The 18,560-nt window shown below is 38.1% G+C and overlaps 1 protein-coding gene across 1 annotated transcript in view; it reads left to right on the top strand.

Annotated features, from left to right (window-relative positions):
- Nucleotides 1-18,560, top strand: part of LOC126419763 (cubilin-like) — a 753,686-nt gene that overhangs the window by 250,083 nt on the left and 485,043 nt on the right. Inside the window, exon 26 of the mRNA XM_050086938.1 lies at nucleotides 838-1,019. Within this exon, the coding sequence (XP_049942895.1) occupies nucleotides 838-1,019 (182 nt within the window). The remainder of the gene's footprint in view (nucleotides 1-837; nucleotides 1,020-18,560) is intronic.

Here is an 18,560-nt window from a genome sequence, read left to right as displayed (position 1 = left end):
TCAGGTAGTAAGCTCTAACAGCCTCTGCTAGCCAGTCTCCATTAGTGATAACAACAAGACGTGCTTTGTGCTTCATGCCAAGTTACAAATTATTGTCCATCATGCTGAGTTACAGATTATATACAACAAGAACAAATGTTTTAAATGTTCACAAAGAGAAAGAAATACTGGACAGTACTGACTGTCATGAGTATGTTTCTCATTATTTCTAACAGAAACACTTTAAATCAAACGGAGCACTGCTAGCCTTTTTAACGAAAGGTACCTTCCTCAAGGAGGAAAGAGAACTTGCTTGGTGAGTTTGGAAGCACTTCAAGGTGTTTCTCCTGAAGAAAAGCCCTGACCAGCATTTCTGGTATTTCTGTATGTTTTTTGATTCAATAATTTTCTGAAATGGATATTTCTTTACTGTCACCTGGTTAAAGGTGACACTGTTTGTACAAATGAAGCATCACTAGTAACGGTACAGGAAGTACTGCATTACTCATTTTCACCAGGTAATTGAAACATAACAAAACAAATGATATATTTTAGCTGTCACTGTATTTTCTCCTGTACTGAAATATTGTTTTCTCATAGATCATAACAGCCACACTTCAGCCAAAAGTTTCTCCTGAGTCCAGACTTAAGAGCCAAGAGTAAAAATAAATATGTGAGGATAATAGTTCATAACTGTGTTCAGAAAAAAAAATTCTTCAGGCCCAGAATATAGGGAGAACCTTTATTGGACCGTCACAGACTGATTTGGATATTTGCTAAGAGCTGTAACCCTCAGTAACTCATAATGGGATATGATGTGAAAAGTTCCATTCCGTAAAATGTATTATCTTCTTTCAGGATGTGGTGGAATTATGACAAGCCCTTCAGGATCATTTACTTCTCCTAATTATCCACAAAACTACCATGATGTTTCGTTATGTACCTGGAAGATATCAACAAGCAGGGGAAGCATTCTACAGCTTGTCTTCATTGACATAGAAATGGAAGAGATGGGTGACTGCTACTATGACTTTGTTGAGGTACAGTGTGTCATTATGTGTATAGTGCACAGCAAGAGTATGAAGTGATGTTAGACATAAAATCTTGTTGCATGTTAAATACAGAATGATAAAAAGGAACAAAGAAATTATGGGGCCTGGTGCTCCTGAATGGTTTTTACACTTAAGCTATTGGAAAGCTGGAAAGCCTCTTGTCTCTCCTTTCTTGTCTTTTCTACATTATAGATATTCCTTTCTCTTTTGAGTGTACCTGTAGAACAGTTCCATATATCATGCCAGCTAAGTTGGTACTTTGCTTAGCTTTATTTGACTTGCCAGCTATCAGAATGATCATACAGTTGTAAATAAGCCTCCTCCAACTTTCCTCACCCTGCCACAGATGTTGCACCATGTATCTTATGCGAGTTGGCAAAACAAATGATGAGATCTGTGAGGGTCAGCTTCTCCCATTTTTGGCCACAGTAACATGTAACCCTGTGGAGAGCTATTACCTGCACATAACTATACTACTGCAATCACATCTGTTCAAGGATCTCCAGCATTCTTCTTTCTAATCTTATTTGCTGTCAGCTATCTTCATTCCTAATTTTATCTCATTCATTTTCTGTGGATGAGAATGACGGAACTATTCAGCACAGTAACTGTTGCTTCTTCTACTTGATAGATAAGAGGTATGCCTTGTGCAGGCTGATCTTAGAAGCTTGTGAAAATTTTTCATCCCAAAGTATCTTATGTACCTCATTGAAGAATTTGGAAGCTTTTTGTATTCCATTTCCATTCTCTTGGTGGAAGTCCAATCTGTCATACAAGTTGTGGAAAATGGGCAGTACAATGGAGTGAGGTTTACTTTTAGTGGCAAACCACAGTGAGGACTTATATACCACATACTACAGGACTGTTACAATAGCTGTGGAGACCCTTCAGAAAATGTGAAAAGTAACAGCTTAAGGGAATCTGGTGAAACCGTTCAGTGCAGCTGGTCCCTTGTGGTTTTGTAACAATGGAATGTCACAAGGCTTCTTCTTATTGTCTTTAGATTAAATACTGGTTTGCTGCAGTTCTTCACTCTTCTCTATCCTGTGCAAGCTTCTTCATCTTTCCGTAACTACTGCAGGCCAGATACATTTGAATTTGCTTTCTGAAGTCTAGCGTTGATCTTCCTCTACTGTTTTTACCCCAACTCTTCACCTCTTTCCATTGTTAAATTAACAAGTACTCGATGCTTCAGGCTTTGACTATCAACAGATCCCTGCTTTTAGTCATATTGTGTTCTAAATTTCTTTTTTTCTCAGTTTAGTTCACTACCTCCTCATTAGTTGTCTGATCTACTATCTAGTCTTCAAAATGCTTCTGTAGCACCACATATCAGAATGGTCTTATAGTCTGAACTGTTTATTGTTCACATTTCACTTCAGCACATAGCTACTCTTCAGACAAACATCTTTAGAGAAGACCCTCTAACATTTAAATTTATATTCAGTGTTAACAAATTTCTCTTATCTTTAAAAATGTTTTTCTGGCTATTATCAGTTTGCATTTTATATCCTCTCTACTTTGACAGTCATAAGTTATTTTGCTCCCCAAACAGCAAACCTCAGTTACTACTTTTTAGTGTCCTATTTCCTAATCTATGTCCCTCAGCACTGTCTTATTTAATTATAGTTCATATTATTACCTCAGCAGAATCTTGTCAAATTATATATTTTCACAAAACCCTAAGAAATACTGGTCATATGCTAAGGCTTTTGATCACATCAGAGTTATTGCTTAGGTGTGTCGGACCCTTACCAAATAGGGCTAATAGGGGATATTGAACACATACAGAGAAGGGCAGCAAGAATGGTCACAGGTTTGTATGATCCATGGCAGAATGTCACAGTGATACTGAAGGAGCTGAATTGGAAGACTCTCGAAGATAAACATAAACTATCCCGAGAAAGTCTATTAACAAAGTTTCAAGAATCATCATTAAATGATGATTCTAGGTGTATACTATAATCCCCTATGTACCACTAACATAGGGATCATGAGGATAAGATTAGAATAATTAGTGCATGCACAAAAGCATTCAGGCAATCATTCTTTCTGTGCTCCATATGTGAATGGAATGGGAAGAAACCCTGATAACAGTGGGTCGTACCCTCTGCTGCGCACCTCATGGTGGTTTGCAGAGTATAGGTATAGATGTAGTTTACCATGTATCACTTTTGTTGATATTCAAACAATGGAAAGTCCTTGATGGAATAACAGCAATATGAAGAGGATAGATTGCCACTGTCCACACACAGGAGGCATTGAATTGTAGACAGGCAAAATGAAGAAGACTGCTAAATATTTTAGCTTTGGAGAAAAAAGGCCTTCATGTGAAACAGAAAAAAAACTACACAATTGTATAAGCACAACTTCCACACACATGGTGGTTCCCAACAGTGGTCATGGGTGTGGTAGTTGTACTTGTGTGAATATGTGTGTGTTTTCTATTTTAGAAGGACTGTTTCATCCAAAAGTTTAATGTTGAGCAGTTCTTTTCATTATGCGTGTCTGTGACTCAGCAGCTTCCCTACGTGATGAATAGAAATCTATTCTTTTTATATTGTTGTTGATATTCACTTTATAACATTTTTTCAAGGCAATATACATCCCTTGCAACTGCTCTTCCTACTTCTTTGCTGTCTCTGACGCAAGTATTATGTAATATGAAACCTGAAATATTGTATTTTTTTCTCACCAAACTTCACCTCTCTTTCCAGTTTTCTTCTTGATTTTTTTACTGGTACTCATTGTACTGATTGAATAACATTGGGTGTAGGTTACAATTGTGTCTCAATCTCTTCTCAACCACTGTTTGTCTTCGTGTCCTGTGACTCTTAGAACTGCATTCAGTATTCTGTACAAATTGTAGGTATCTTTTGCAACCTGCTACCTTCAGAATTCCGAAGATAGTATCCCAGTCAACATTGTCAAAAGCTTTCTTTAAATCTACAGATGAAATAAATACAGGTTTGCAAATAAATATGGGTTTGCCATTTTTCAGTCTTTCTTGTAAGATAAGTTGCAGGTTCAATATTGCCTTGTTTTTTCCCCAGGGCTAGCTTCTGCCAGTTTCCACCCTTCTGTATCACAGCCATGGCTTACTAAATTGATAGTCTGGTAATATTCACACCTGCCAGCAATTGTCTTCTGTGGAATTGTAATTATAACAGTATCGTATGTCTCATCTCATCCTGATCTAATTCCCACCCAAATTTTTTAATATCATATTCAGGTTAATCTCTTTTGTATGCTGTAGCTTTTCTGTGTATTGCTTCCTCCTTCCAGCCCTTGCTTCCATGCATGCTACTGGCTTTCCATCCTAGCTCTTAATGTTCCTAAAATTGCTTTTCCTTTCTACAAAGTTCTCTTTAATCAGAGTGCACACCTGTCCTTGGAACTGTTTAGCACATTGACATTTGGTTTCAAAACTGTCATAGCATTATATATTTCTACTTGTCTGAGTCTTTTTGCCTATTTGATCCTCTGCTATCTTCACTGTTCCATCTCGCATAAATGCATCGTGCATAAATGATCTACAACACTTAGCAAACTATGTAAATGAGCATTTTTCAAGTATTGCAGAGAAGTTTCCACAAATCATATATAATACCTGTAAATAACGTTGCACTAAATACAGTGATGTTACTTCCAGCCACAGAGAATGAAGTCAATAAAACTGTTCAACAACTAAAAACTAAAAAGTCAGTACACTCTGATGAAGTACCAAAGTGTGTTCTGAAACAATGCATAGAGATTACACAGGGCCCCTTAAGAAATATAATAAATGAATCTGTCACATCAGGGACATTTCCAGAGCAGTTAAAACAGGCATAAGTTGCACCTTTGTTTAGGAAAGGTAATGCAGAAGACATAGAAAATTACTGGCCCATTTCCCTGTAGTCACCATTCTAAAAAAGGAAAAAAGAAGGGAAAAACTCATAGTGTGAAGGTGTTATGTGGAATGTTGGATGTTTTATAATCATTATTATTATTTATTTGTATAACATATTTTTTACCAAACCCCTACTCTGTTTTATCTAAATAATCCTTCAGTGTAGAAAATGTATTGTATAACAGGTACTTTCTAGCTGCCTTTTTAAATAAGTGTATTTTTGCAATTTCTTTAATCTCTTTCGGCAATTTATTGTAGTTTCACTCCTTGGTAGAAAATGCTGTTTTTAGTTTTATGTTTATTTTTTCTTGCTAAAAATGTGTAAAAAAGACGTACTTTTCCTACCCATGTCAACAGGTATTTGACCTTGTGTGGCCCGAGATCCACCCCCTATACTTTCATGAGTCAGCTGTTCCAATCTTCCCTTCCCAGTCCTGTTTAGGTGTAGGCCATGCCAAGTGAAACACCATCTGTTGGTAGTCCTGACGGACACCAGAGAAACATGACCAAAGTTGGCTGCCCTCAGAGCCATCCCTAACCCCACATTGATTCACCTCACAGCTCCCTCAAAGCATGGTCAATCATGATGCTGGAACAGCTCAACAAAGTGTATGTTGGTGCCATGAGTCAGGGATGCCATCTTCTGCAGGTCACCACCTATGCCATATGTCCCATCCCTGTCCAAATTATTTTCCGCCCCACCCACTATCACTGCATGCTCCTCTTTTGTAAAGTCCATATATAAAGACACTAAGTCCTCTATCACATGACTTAGCCCTGCATTTGGCTTGAAGATACTGGTGGCCTGGTACGCTGCCCCTAAACTTTCCTGAAACTGAGGGCCTACACCTCGCCCATGGCTACTACCTAGCAGCAGCACTTTCTTCTTCCTAACACTTTGTACATTCCTAGGCTTCTTGGCCTCGAAGTCTGCTGCACATTTCCTGCTCCTCGTTCTACCTGAGGCTCTTCTCCTCTTAACTGTGGCAGTGGTAGTTACCTGTTTTGATGTTGATGATAAAACTGTCAGTTCACATTCTCTTTCTTCCTATCCTCCTACCAGCTACCAGTTCCCAACCACCCTCCTCCCCCCTATCTTCCTTGACCCATATCAATTCCTTCCTTGCTTCCTCCAACTGTGCCTGTTTCCCAATCAAAATGTTCCTACTGCATACTCTGCAGTTCCAGGAGAGGGCCTCTTGTGTTCTCCCAACATCCCTCCCCCCCCCCCCCCCCCCCCCCCCCCCTTTGCCCCCAGTGATAATTATATCACCATCTTAACGTCTCGCATTTTTCTGTGCATACTGATGTCTGACACAGTTTGTACATAGTATGGCTAATGTTCAATATTACATTCTCTTGTCACTAACCACAGTTAATTCAGTCACCAATACTATAAATGTTCACTTTATAACTGCTTTTGCCAACATACTTTGTTGTAATGTTCATGTCAGCTTAGAAGGTTTGGCTGCAATGACTTAACAACATTATGTTCTTTTATGTACCACAGTTCACATTTTTAGTACATCTTGTGTATGAACATCTAGGTACCTATTTATTTGTATTTTCTTGTTATTACTTATAGCACACCATGTGAATATTTTGTGATCAGTTGATCATTAAGACGTAACAAGACTCCAGCCTGATTTTACAATATTTCTACTTTATTTTCGAACCAAGTCATATTTTTGTAGTTACATTTATCCTTATTGGACTGGCAAGCATGTTCTTATTTTGTACTCAAGTAGCAAATTGTAGATCCTATTGTGAAGTTAAATTTAGAAGAGAGGCCCAGATATATTTGCTCAAATGGCTTGACACAATTCAAATGGATGATCCTACATGGTTTACTATCACAACATCATAGATGATTCATGGCGTTTACTATTTCCACTGCATTATACACATGATCATTTCCTCCACTGATCTCATTAATGTCTCTTTCTGTTTTCATTAGCATGACTGAAACGTAAATATTTACAACTACGCGTAATTGAAATCTGACACAGCATCTATATCCACTGTTTCAAAGACCTAGAATTACATTTGAAATGAAAATAATAAACAAAGAAATTTCAGTGCATACATATGGTTCCTTTTACCCATTGACTTCTTAATCCTCAATAATAAGTTCTGTTCTCCAAGATAATATGTGATTAACTCTCTAAAAATGAGTAGAGCTTATACCCAGTTGTCCATTGCAGACTTATCTGTACCAATCCACTAGACAATTGGCACAAAACAGTTTGTGAATAATGCAACAATCAATGAGAACTTACAACTACAGTCAAATGATTCAGATTCACTGAGTACATACGAACTAACAAATAAAAGAGATGAAATTTTCTACCTCTACTGTACAAAACTCATTGCATAAACATTTAGATCCTTATATAGATACAAGCCCTTTATCTTGCCCATCTCCACGTTTAGCACATAGCTACAGTTGTGTGGCATATGTACGATTTTGTAAGGTCCTGCATACAGTATTTGCCACTTCTTATTTCTCTTATTTGTCAAGGATAACTTAGGGTGGTTTCTAAGTAACACTTCAGTCGCCTGCATGGTAGTTAATAGTCTTTTTGACAGTCTTATCATACACTGCTTTACTCTGTTGAGCACAACTAGTCAAACTGACTAGAGCTTCTCTCAGGTTTTCATCTCTTGATTTGTTTGGCTTGGTAGTTTTGGCAATGGTGTTAGCCACTTCATTTGATTCAGTTACATTAAACATAAGATCATTGGGTCTGTAACTCATTGCTGGGTGTGGTAAGTTACTGTATATTCTTTCAAATGCAGACACCAATTCAGACTACCTGGCATTTTGTGTAGGTGCATAAGTGCATACAAGGCGACTGTACTCACAGAATATTCATTCCATGTGGCTTGCTTCTATGTGGAATCTGGCAACTAGAATGTGCTTAATGTCTTGTTCATCAAGGAAAGATTTTCATTTGAAACCAGTAAGGTATCTGGCATTTTCAGATAAAATGGCATGATGTTTACCCACTTTTGGGATATAATCTTTCAAGATTCTCTTAATTATTGGGTTCTCTGTGGTGGTTTTCGTGGTGTAAAGTTTCAGGTACTCGGTGAAAATATCACAGACAGTCAATAAATATTTGTCTCCACCCCTCACTATGGGTAGGGGACATGGTGCTCATGAAGTCTGAGTCATCACCTTCACACTAATTCCATTGTGTTTAGTCTTGAGTGTGGCAATGTCAGTGCAGGAATGCTCCTCCATATACCGTGTGAATTATTCTTGCGTGCACTGAACCTCTTGATGCAATGAAATGATGAACAGATAGGATTTCAACTCTTAACTGTGCAAATAAACATTCCTTTTCTATTAACTTTCTATAAGATTTTTAATGAATAGTTAAAATACACAGTTTTAACAATGCTGGTATGACTGGTCCAAGCATATGCCCATACGCTACCACTTCCCAAAACAAAAGGGTGAAGATACATGAATTAATAAATTGAAGAGGATATTTCTTACTTTGTTTCATGCGGATATTTAACAATGTATCAAAACATTATCTTTGCCACAAAAAACTCATTAATGTACCTTTGGTGGCATCTATAACTCATTCAGTTTACATATAGCTTATATATAAGAAAAGAATGAAAAAATATATGATTCAACACAAACCTCCACAGATGTTAATTAATGTGGATAAGCTGGAACAGTGGGAAGGGAGCTCAGTTTTGCATGATCTATTGATTGATTTTGCTTTTTGACAGACTTTCCAATTCCTACGTGACCCCACACAATGTGTGTATATCATATGAAATCTTCTGTGCAGTCATTAGGGATGCACACACACCAGATTCCCAAATCCTTGTACTCGTTAGAATTCATGTACTCATTAGGAATGCACACATGCAGGATTTCCCAAATTCGTGTCCCTCCTATAAAATAGCACATCGTTTTCTACCTTGTAATGTTGATTTAAGGTATTACTTTGGTTTTGTTTAACAGACTGTTTGAACTTCCCCCAGAAGGGGTCTGAGTCATGTAACTGAACTATGTTTTTGCATAGGTGTAAATATTCATGTCTGTGTGACTGGTCCTTTATTAATAATACCTTAAATTCTGATGCTCGCTCTATTAGTTCCACTAATTTTGGCATGCCTGTGGCAGTCTAGACAGTGTAGCAGGGCTAGAGTCCACCCAGCTAGTCTTGCATGTAATAGTTTGCATGTTAATGAAAAGCTTAAAGCTTGATGATTGCAAAATACTTTTATTTGTTTGCCATAAACATAATAACCACAGCCACACAACACTCGAAGCTTCTAACTATGTAACAGAATCAAATATCTACAGCTTGTCAAAACTGCTGGCGAAAGCTATAACTCTAATTTCTCTGTTGCCAGCTCCTTCTGCTTGAAACAAACATGCCTCCAAAACTATAGGAAGATGTGTCTGTCACAAGACAAAAGTTCTTCTCCATATTAGGGTGGTACAGTATGTTTGAATTTATCAGTGCATATTCAACACACTCGTAAACTTTCTGGCATTCATCTGACAAAACCATGTTGTATTTTTATATAACAGTAGGTCTAGCATAAATCTTATAAAAAATGATACAAGACCGACAAATGCCTTTCGTTGTTTCGTAGTTCTTGTCTTGGGATTTCCTCAATTGCTCATTTTTTTCTAACTATCAGGAACTATTCCTAGGGGAGATATGATAAACCCTAGGAAATTTACTTGTTCCCTCCCAAACTTGGATTTTTCTACGTTGGCTGTTACCTCAGCATCTATAAATTTTCTCAACACTCTTTCTAAGATGTCAGCATGTTCCTCCCATACAGAAGTGGCCACTAACAGATCATCCAGTTACAAGGTCACTGTTTCGCATAGGTTTGGTCCTAACACTGAATCCAAACTGGTTATAAATACTCCTGCACTCATATTAAGGCCAAAGGGAAGTAACTTAAATTGATAACTTCTGCCTCCAAAATTAAATGCAGTGTACTTTCTGGATTGTTCCGAAAATGGTATCTGCCACTAACTGTATTTTAAATCAATGGAGGTTAGATGATTAACACCATAGAATTTCTGTATCTGCTCTTCCAAATTCTTCTGGGGATAGTGTACATCTCTCTTCAAGAGTCTTCCAGTTCAGTTCCTACAGTATCTCTGTGACACTCTCCCATGGATTAAACAAACCTGTTGCCATTCGAGCTGCCCTTCTCTGTATACGTGCTATTTGGTACTGGTCCCACACACCTGAGCAATATTCTAGGACAGGTTGCACAAGTGATTTGTAAGCAATCACCTTTGTAGACTGACTGCACCTCCCTAGTATTCTACCAATAAAATTAAGTGTACCATCTGCTTTACCCACACTGAGCCTATGTGGTCATTTCATTTCACATTCTTACAAATCGTTACACTCAGATACCTGTATGAGTTAGTCATTTCCAATAGTCATTCATTAATATTATAGATATAGGATAATATGTTTTTATATTTTTTGAAGTGCACAGTTTCACATTGCTGAACATTTAAAGCAAGTTGCCAAACTCTGCACCACTTTGAAATCTTATTAGATCTGACAGAATATTTATGCATCTTCTTTAAGATAGTACTTCATTGTAGATAACTGCATCATCTGCAAAAAGCCTGACATTACTATTAATATTGTCTGCAAGGTTAGTAATATATGACATGAACAGCAAGGATACTAATACACTTCACTGGGATACACCTGAAGTACTTCTACATCTTACAATGACTCTCCATCCAAGATAACATGCTGTGCCCTTCCTGCTAAAAAGTCCTTCACTTCGTACCCCATATGATCATACTCTTGACAATAAGCTTCAGTGTGGTACTGAAACAAATGCTTTTTTAGAAATCAAGAAGTACTTCTGCCTGATAGCCTTGGTCGAAAGCTTTCAGTACGTCATGTGAGAAAAGTACGAGTTGGGTTTCACATGATCAGTGCTTTTTGGAATCCATGCTGTGTGGCATTGAGAAGGTCATTCTGTTTGAGATACCTCATTATGTTTGAGCTCAGAATATATTCTAACATTCTACAACATTATTTCACTCAGAACTGCGATTGTGAACACATATACAGTTTGTAAATGAGGGGAATCTTCTTTCTTGTAGTTGTTTCCACCTATGTTTGGGAAGTCAGTACCTCTTTTTCTTTTTCTGGCGAAAGGCCTTTCCCTTCATTCTTGCCTAAATCAATTTCCTTTGGTTTGACAGTTCTACTTGTGTACTCATGAATTTTGCTGAATTTTTTTGTGACAACAGGTATGGTCAGCCTGTGAATGTTTGCCTTTACTTAGCTTAACCAAAAACCCATCTTGTGGGCAAGCCCTCACTCAAGCAAGTGCAAAGGTAACTGTAGCTAGATAACTAGAATTTCTTGCAGTTTTTGTGACACTTTAATTTTCATGGTACTTGATCTTTTGAATGTTAGCTGTGAAATTTGGAAATTAGTGATCGTAACAATATAAGCACTACTTCTAAAATGTTATTGCCAAGGCTGTGGGAGTCACAACTGCCATAGTAAAGATCGTAACAATATAAGCACTTCTTCTAAAATGTTATTGCCAGGGCTGTGGGAGTCACAACTGCCATAGTAAAGAAGACTGCCGAGGGATCCAGGATGCCCCTGTCATATGTCAAACTTTTCATGCTGACACTTGTCATATCACTTCTGTAAGGATACTGCAACACAAGCAAGCATTTAAGCACTCCTTCCTCACATGCTCTGTAGGGGATTGTAGTGAGCAGAAAACATAACATGTGGTATTGTGCTGAGTACCTTCTGCCATGCATTTAACAGTGGTCTGGAGAGCATATATGTAGATGAAAGAAGCATTTCTCAACTTGTTGAAACTGGGTCTCTTGGCTCAGCACAGATTTATTTGTGTCATTGTTGTGAACTGTACTCACAGCAAAGAAGAACTCCTTTGCTTCCTGCAATAATCTCACTAAAACCAGCATCCAAACCTCATTCCAAATAAAACAAACCATGAAGCAGCAATACATAAGAAGATTATTAAAAATTACTGAATTAATTCACAGATTTGCTGTAGCTCTATTATTTGACATGTTGTCACAGAACTTTGTGCACACATAGAAAAACTAAAAAAGTTTTTTGACGTATTACAAGTGCTCCATATGTGCCCTACTAGTTATTCTGCTGATATCATCTCAATAATTAAGTTCTCCCCACATATGTTGTAGCATATGCCGGCCACAGTGGCTGAGCAGTTCTAGGCGCTTCAGTCCGGAACCGCACGACTGCTATGGTCGCAGGTTCGAATCCTGCCTCGGATATGGATGTGTGTAATGTCCTTAGGTTAGTTACGTTTAAGTAGTTCTAAGTTGTAGGGGACTGATGACCTCAGATGTTAAGTCCCATAGTGCTCAGAGCCATTTGAACCATACGTTGCAGCATGTCCCTATCAATCAGTTCAAAAGTATGCGTATGCAACCTCACAGTCCTGGTAGGTTCATTGATAGAGGAGGCTTAAACACTGAATCTTTGCCACAACCCTACCCAAAAAAATAACATGGAATCAGGTCGGGAGAACGCGGAGGCCATAAAATGAATTGCTGATCATCAACACCACCATGACTGATCCATCAGCTTCGCAATTTCCTATTTAAGAATTCTCGAACATTGTGGTGGAAGTGGTGTGGAGCACCACCATGCTGTCGGTCTCCAGTTGTGGCATGAGCCAATTTTCCAGCATGTCCAAATACACCTCTTCTGCAACAGTATTGTCACAGAAGGGAAAGGGACCATAAACTTTAATTGATGAAACTGCACACAACACAATTTTTTGTGAACCTCAAATGTGTTGGATGATAGTTTGGGGTCTCTCCGCTTGTTCATTGTGCCATTCACAAAAAATGTTGCTTCGTCATCAGCTTTATGTGAACTTTGAATATGCTGCTCGATAGTGTGGAGATTCTCTGCTTGTTTGCTGTGCCATTCGCAAAAAATTTTGCTTCATCAGTGAAGATACGTTTCTCACAAAACTCATCCTCTTCTATAAACTGTTGCAACAGTGCTGAAAATTCAAAGGCTCTGGTTTTGTTATCAAAACTCAGAGCTTGTAAAAATTACAGATTGTAAGGTGTCAGCTTGAGTCATTTCCTTAATGTCTTCCAAACAAGTTGTGCTCAACCATTTCTTCACTCACTGCAGGGTGATGTGTTGGATATCCTGTGCAGAGGCATCCTGGAGCTTTAAACTGTGCTTACCATTGGTGAATGGAGTTGGCAGTTGGTGGATCTTTGTTCAACTTCATTCTGAAGCATTGTTGCTCTCTTACACCAGACTGATGTACACTTCAAGCCCAACTTCCGCTTTTTCAGTAGCTGTCGCCATCTTGTCTAGCTGGTCACTGCTTCACTCTTGTGACAGAAATCTGAAGTGTGGCTGCAACAGTACAAAAGTTTTTGTGTTTTTCTACATGCGTGTGGAGTTTTGTGACAATATATCATTTAATGTAGCTACAGTGAATTTATATAAAATTGCTTCAATAATTTATAATAATCTTGTACTTTGACAGCTGCCACCTTTTCCACATCAAAAGCCCCCTTCCCATAGGTTAAGCATGTGCAGCAAACATATCTGCTCCATTAGTGAATCCTACAACATCACCACGAGTTACATCTCCCAGCCTTTCTGCTTTCATAGCTACATCTCAGAACTTATCCGTAAACAAATCTCTTGTGCAGTACCCTCCTCTCATCCTCTGACTGATACATTATGTGATCAAAAATATCCAGACACTCCCAAAAACATACATTTTTCATGTTGGGTGCATTGTGCTGCCATCTACTGCCAGGTACTCCATATCAGCAACCTCAGCAGTCATTAGACACCGTGAGAGAGCAGCATGGGGCATTCCGCGGAACTCACAGACTTCGAACGTGGTCAGGTGATTGGGTGTCACTTGTGTCATACGACTATACACGAGATTTCCACATTACTAAACATCCCTAGATCCACTGTTTCTGATGTGGTAGCGAAGTGGAAACATGAAGGCACACTTAACAGGAGAAAAGCATACAAGCCGACCTCGTCTGTTGACTGACAGAGACCGCCGACAGTTGAAGAGGGTCGTAATGTGTAATAGGTAGACATCTATCGAGACCATCACACAGGAATTTGAAACTGCATCAGAATCCACTGCCCCAAGGAAATGTTACTGTTCCTAATCTATCTTAACAACATAGGAGACAATCTGAGTAGCCATCTTAGATTGTTTGCAGATGATGCTGCCATTTACCATCTTGTGTAGCCATCAGATGACCGAAACAAATTGCGAAATGATTTAGACAAGATATCTGTATGGCGCAAAAAGTGCCAGTTGACCTGAATGAAGAAAAGTGTGATGTTATTCCCATGAATACTAAAAGGAATCCACTAAATTTCAATTATGCGATAAGTAACATAATTCTGAAGGCTGTAAATTCAACTAAATACTTGGGGATTACAAATAACCTAAATTGGATTCGTCACATAGATAATGTTGTTAGTAGAGCAAAAAAAGACTGTGATTCAGTGGCAGAGCACTTAGAAGGTGCAATAGGTCTACTAAAGAGCCTGCTTACACTACACCTGTCTGGCCTATTCTGGAGTATTGCTGTGCGGTGTGGGATCTGCATCAGGTGGGACTGACAGATGACATAGAAAAAGTACAAAGAAGGGCAGCTTATTTTGTATTATCACAAAATAGAAGAGATAGTGCCACAAACATGATACATGAATTGGAGTGGCAAGCATTAAAATGAAGGCGTTTTTTCTTGCTATGGGATCTTCTAATGACATTTCAATCACCAGTTTTCAACTCTGATTGCGAAAACATTCTGTTGGTACCCACCTACATAGGGAGAAATGATCGTCACGATAAAATAACAGAAATCAGGGCTCGCACAGAAAAATTTGAGTGCTCGTTTTTCCCATACACCGTTCAAGAATGGAATGATAGAGAGACAGCTTGGGTGTGGTTCCTTGAACCCTCTGCCACGCACTTATTGTGAATAGCAGAGTAATGATGTAGATGTAGATGTAGAAATACTATGACAGTTAGGCAGGAGGTGAGAAAACTTGGATTTCATGGTTGAGCGGCTGCTCATAAGCCACACATCACGCTGGTAAATGCCAAGCACTTGGTGTAACAAGTGTAAACATTGGATGATTGAACAGTGGAAAAACATTGTGTGGAGTGACAAATCATGGTACACAATGTGGCGATCTGATGGCAGGGTGTGGGTATGGCGAATGCCCGGTGAATGTCATCTGCCAGTGTGTGTAGTTCCAACAGCAAAACTCGGAGGCGATAGTGTTATGGTGTGGTTGTGTTTTTCATGGAGGGGGCTTGCACCCCTTGTTGTTTTGCATGTCACTCTCACAGCACATGCCTAAATTGATGTTTTAAGCACCTTCTTGCTTCCCACTGTCGAAGAGCAATTCGTGGATGACGATTGCTTCTTTCAGCATTATCAAGCACCAGGTCATAATGCACGGCTTGTGGTGGGTGGAGTGGTTACATGACAGTAATATCCCTGTAATGGACTGGCCTGTGCAGAGTCCTTACCTGAATTTTATAGAACATCTTTGGGATGTTTTGGAACGCCGACTTCGTGACAGTTCTCACCAACTGACAGCAATACCACTCCTCAGTGCAGCACTCCCCGAAGAATGGGCTGCCATTCCCAAAGAAACCTCCGTGCACCTGATGGAACATATGCTTGCGAGAGTAGAAGCTGTCATCAAGGCTAAGGGTGGGCCAACAACATATCAAATTCCAGAATTACCGATGGAGGGCGCCACAAACTTGTAAGTCATTTTCAGCCAGGTGTCCGGATACTTTTGATTACATAGTGTATAGTTCCCACTTCCAAAACTGTCAGAAGCACCCACTTTTGATTCATCACTACTCAGGTCTTGAACGCTTTGAAATTTATTCCATCAACACTATGGTTTTCTCAAGTCAAGCCCAGAAATGAGATCCTCCCTCCCTGATATCCTCCTCACACCATCCACTGTCACCCTCCTAACCTGTGTAGCATCTTAGTCAAACCTTATGACATTCCCAAACCATTATCGCTGACCCCAAGGTTCTTTCCTGCACAAATGTATTCCAATTACAATACAATTACAATACAAAATAAGACTTCATCTACGGCAATAAATCAACAAAAATCCATTTTGAAAATATAAGTAATGAGATCGATAAAAAATTTACTTGCCAAATGGCAGCGTTAGAACACACATATAAAAAACGGTACTGCAATGTAATGTAATTGGATACATAAAAAAATCTACTCACCAAGGCGGGAGAAGGAAAAGGACTCGTGGGGCTTAGGAAAAGGTGTAGGGTTCAGAAAAGTTGCCCAGAACCCCAGGTCAGGGCTGACTTACCACTTGGGAAGACAAGGAAAATGATAATTAAAATATAAAAGCTACTGTGAAAGGAAGATGGGCAACCAAACAAATGTTAAAAATGGAATTTTAATTACGTGTACTGAGAGACAGGTGAGAAGATGACAAATACAAGAAAGGCTTTCAGAAGAAGAAATGAACTTTAATTAAGACTTAGAATATCAATTGCAATTGGGAGAACCATTTCTGCCTATTTGAGTTGTGATGGTCAAACAAAGAAGAGGTATCCATAGAGCTCGAATTGTTAGATAATTAATTTCTGTACCACAGTAGTATGAATTTGAACACAGATAAGTATTGTGTTATATGCTACGACCACAAAAACAAGGAGAAAATTTTATTGACTGTCACAAAAATGCTGTGGATATATTTGGAATTTTACTTTTCTGAATTGATATGAGTCGATCAACATTGTTCACTAATTTTCAACTTCTGTCTGCAGAATGTCTTTGTTTATATATGTTTTTAAGATAGTTATGCAGTTGATGACATTTCCAGGGTGTATAGCTGAGTTGTCAGCTGCATTTGTTTGTAATATCTGGTGATAGACTTGGTCATCTTCTGCAATGTTCTGAGGAGAAATCAAATTGTGTTGTGTGCTTTTTATTCAGGTAGTTGAAATGAAATAAGCACAGTAAAAAATTATGTTTTTGCTGGATCCCAGTAGAAATTCATCTAAAGTTTATAAAGGCTTGCAAGCTTCCTTCTCTTTCAAAAACAAAAATAAAAAAATGTCTGAATTAAAAAATTCTCTACTTATCTTGATGATGTGACACATGCAGGACTTTGCAAATTAGTAGTCACAGATTGTAACATTTAGAAATGGTACAATATAGCATTGAATGGCCTGCAGCTAAAAGTGTATGAAATAGCTGATGCCATCATCATATACGAAGAAAGAATATGCTACAGTTTACATTAAAAAATAATTGTGAGAAATATTTGTGCGAGAATAGTCTCATTTGCTGAAAGTTAATGGAAAGCAAATCTGGAAAAACATTCTTCAGGAGTGTTTGCATAGTTCGTGACAGAAACAGAAACTTAAAAGCAATCAAAGCATGGATAGTGAGAAGAATTTTTTGGCATATGAAAGATTTTCTTAATATCAGTTGTTTTGCAAAGGATAAAATAACAATAATGGAGCACTATGCAAGTGGATGAAATAAATAAATAAAAAGAGTCTAGAAGTGAGTGGAAAAATAAAATAAATAGCAGAATTAAAGGTGCTACGCCAGTGGGAAAACTGAGAGATTTTAAGTAGTAATTATTTGAATGTCCATGTTATTTATTAGCTTTAGCTACCTCTTCCTTCTTTATGTTGTCATGACTGAAGAAATTTGTTACTCAAAAACATATTGAATTCAATGACAAATTATGGCAGCTTTAGATAGGTATTCTGCATTATTATCTTGTTGATAGTCCTAGGTGTCAACATACTGCGTTGTTATACTGGTTGAAAAATGGGGGATGGAAGTTCAACACTGACTACTGTAAATTATGTAGCCAACAGTTGCACAGCTGAATTTCACAGTTCTTTACTTTCACTGTTCACAACCCCCCTATATTACACAGTTATATGGCCAGTTATCTATTGGCGAATTTTGATAAGCCTCATTAATAGGTTGGAGGCAGTCATCATCAATCTGCTACAATAGTTTACTGTTTAATATATGTGAGCAGAAAAAACCTAACCATGCAGTTCACAGTTCTTGCAGAATAATACGGAAAATATTGAACAGACACTGTCATTGTTTTAACACGTGGCCTATTTGTGTTACACTTGTTTCACAGTTAAGTTGATGCATTGTTGTTGACCTAACCAATACAGGTTTCATGTCTGAAAATCGGGCGTGGACTCATGGTCTCACGACCAAAAATTGAGCCTTTATATATCACCATAATAATGGGTACTGAAACTATACATTGTTTGATGTTTACTTTACAGAAATTACAATTAAAACATAACTCATTACATTAACTGAATACGTTGAAATATTGGTTTTTAACAGTTTCTTATACTACGATGGCTAAGCCAAATTATTTGTTTAAATGATGAAATTAACAGATGTACTTACACAAACAATAGTTTTGACAAAACTGGTAAGTACTTTGGAATTAATTAAGAGCTGGCTTTGCTAATATGTTTTCGAATAGAGCCAAATAAATACTTAAAGAATGCCAGTGTTTTGTCTTCCA

This window comes from Schistocerca serialis, chromosome 9 (assembly GCF_023864345.2).
Source record: "Schistocerca serialis cubense isolate TAMUIC-IGC-003099 chromosome 9, iqSchSeri2.2, whole genome shotgun sequence".
Classification (NCBI taxonomy): Eukaryota; Metazoa; Arthropoda; class Insecta; order Orthoptera; family Acrididae; genus Schistocerca; species Schistocerca serialis.
Note: the sequence above shows the minus strand (reverse complement) of the source record. Positions and strands in the feature narration are given on the sequence as shown.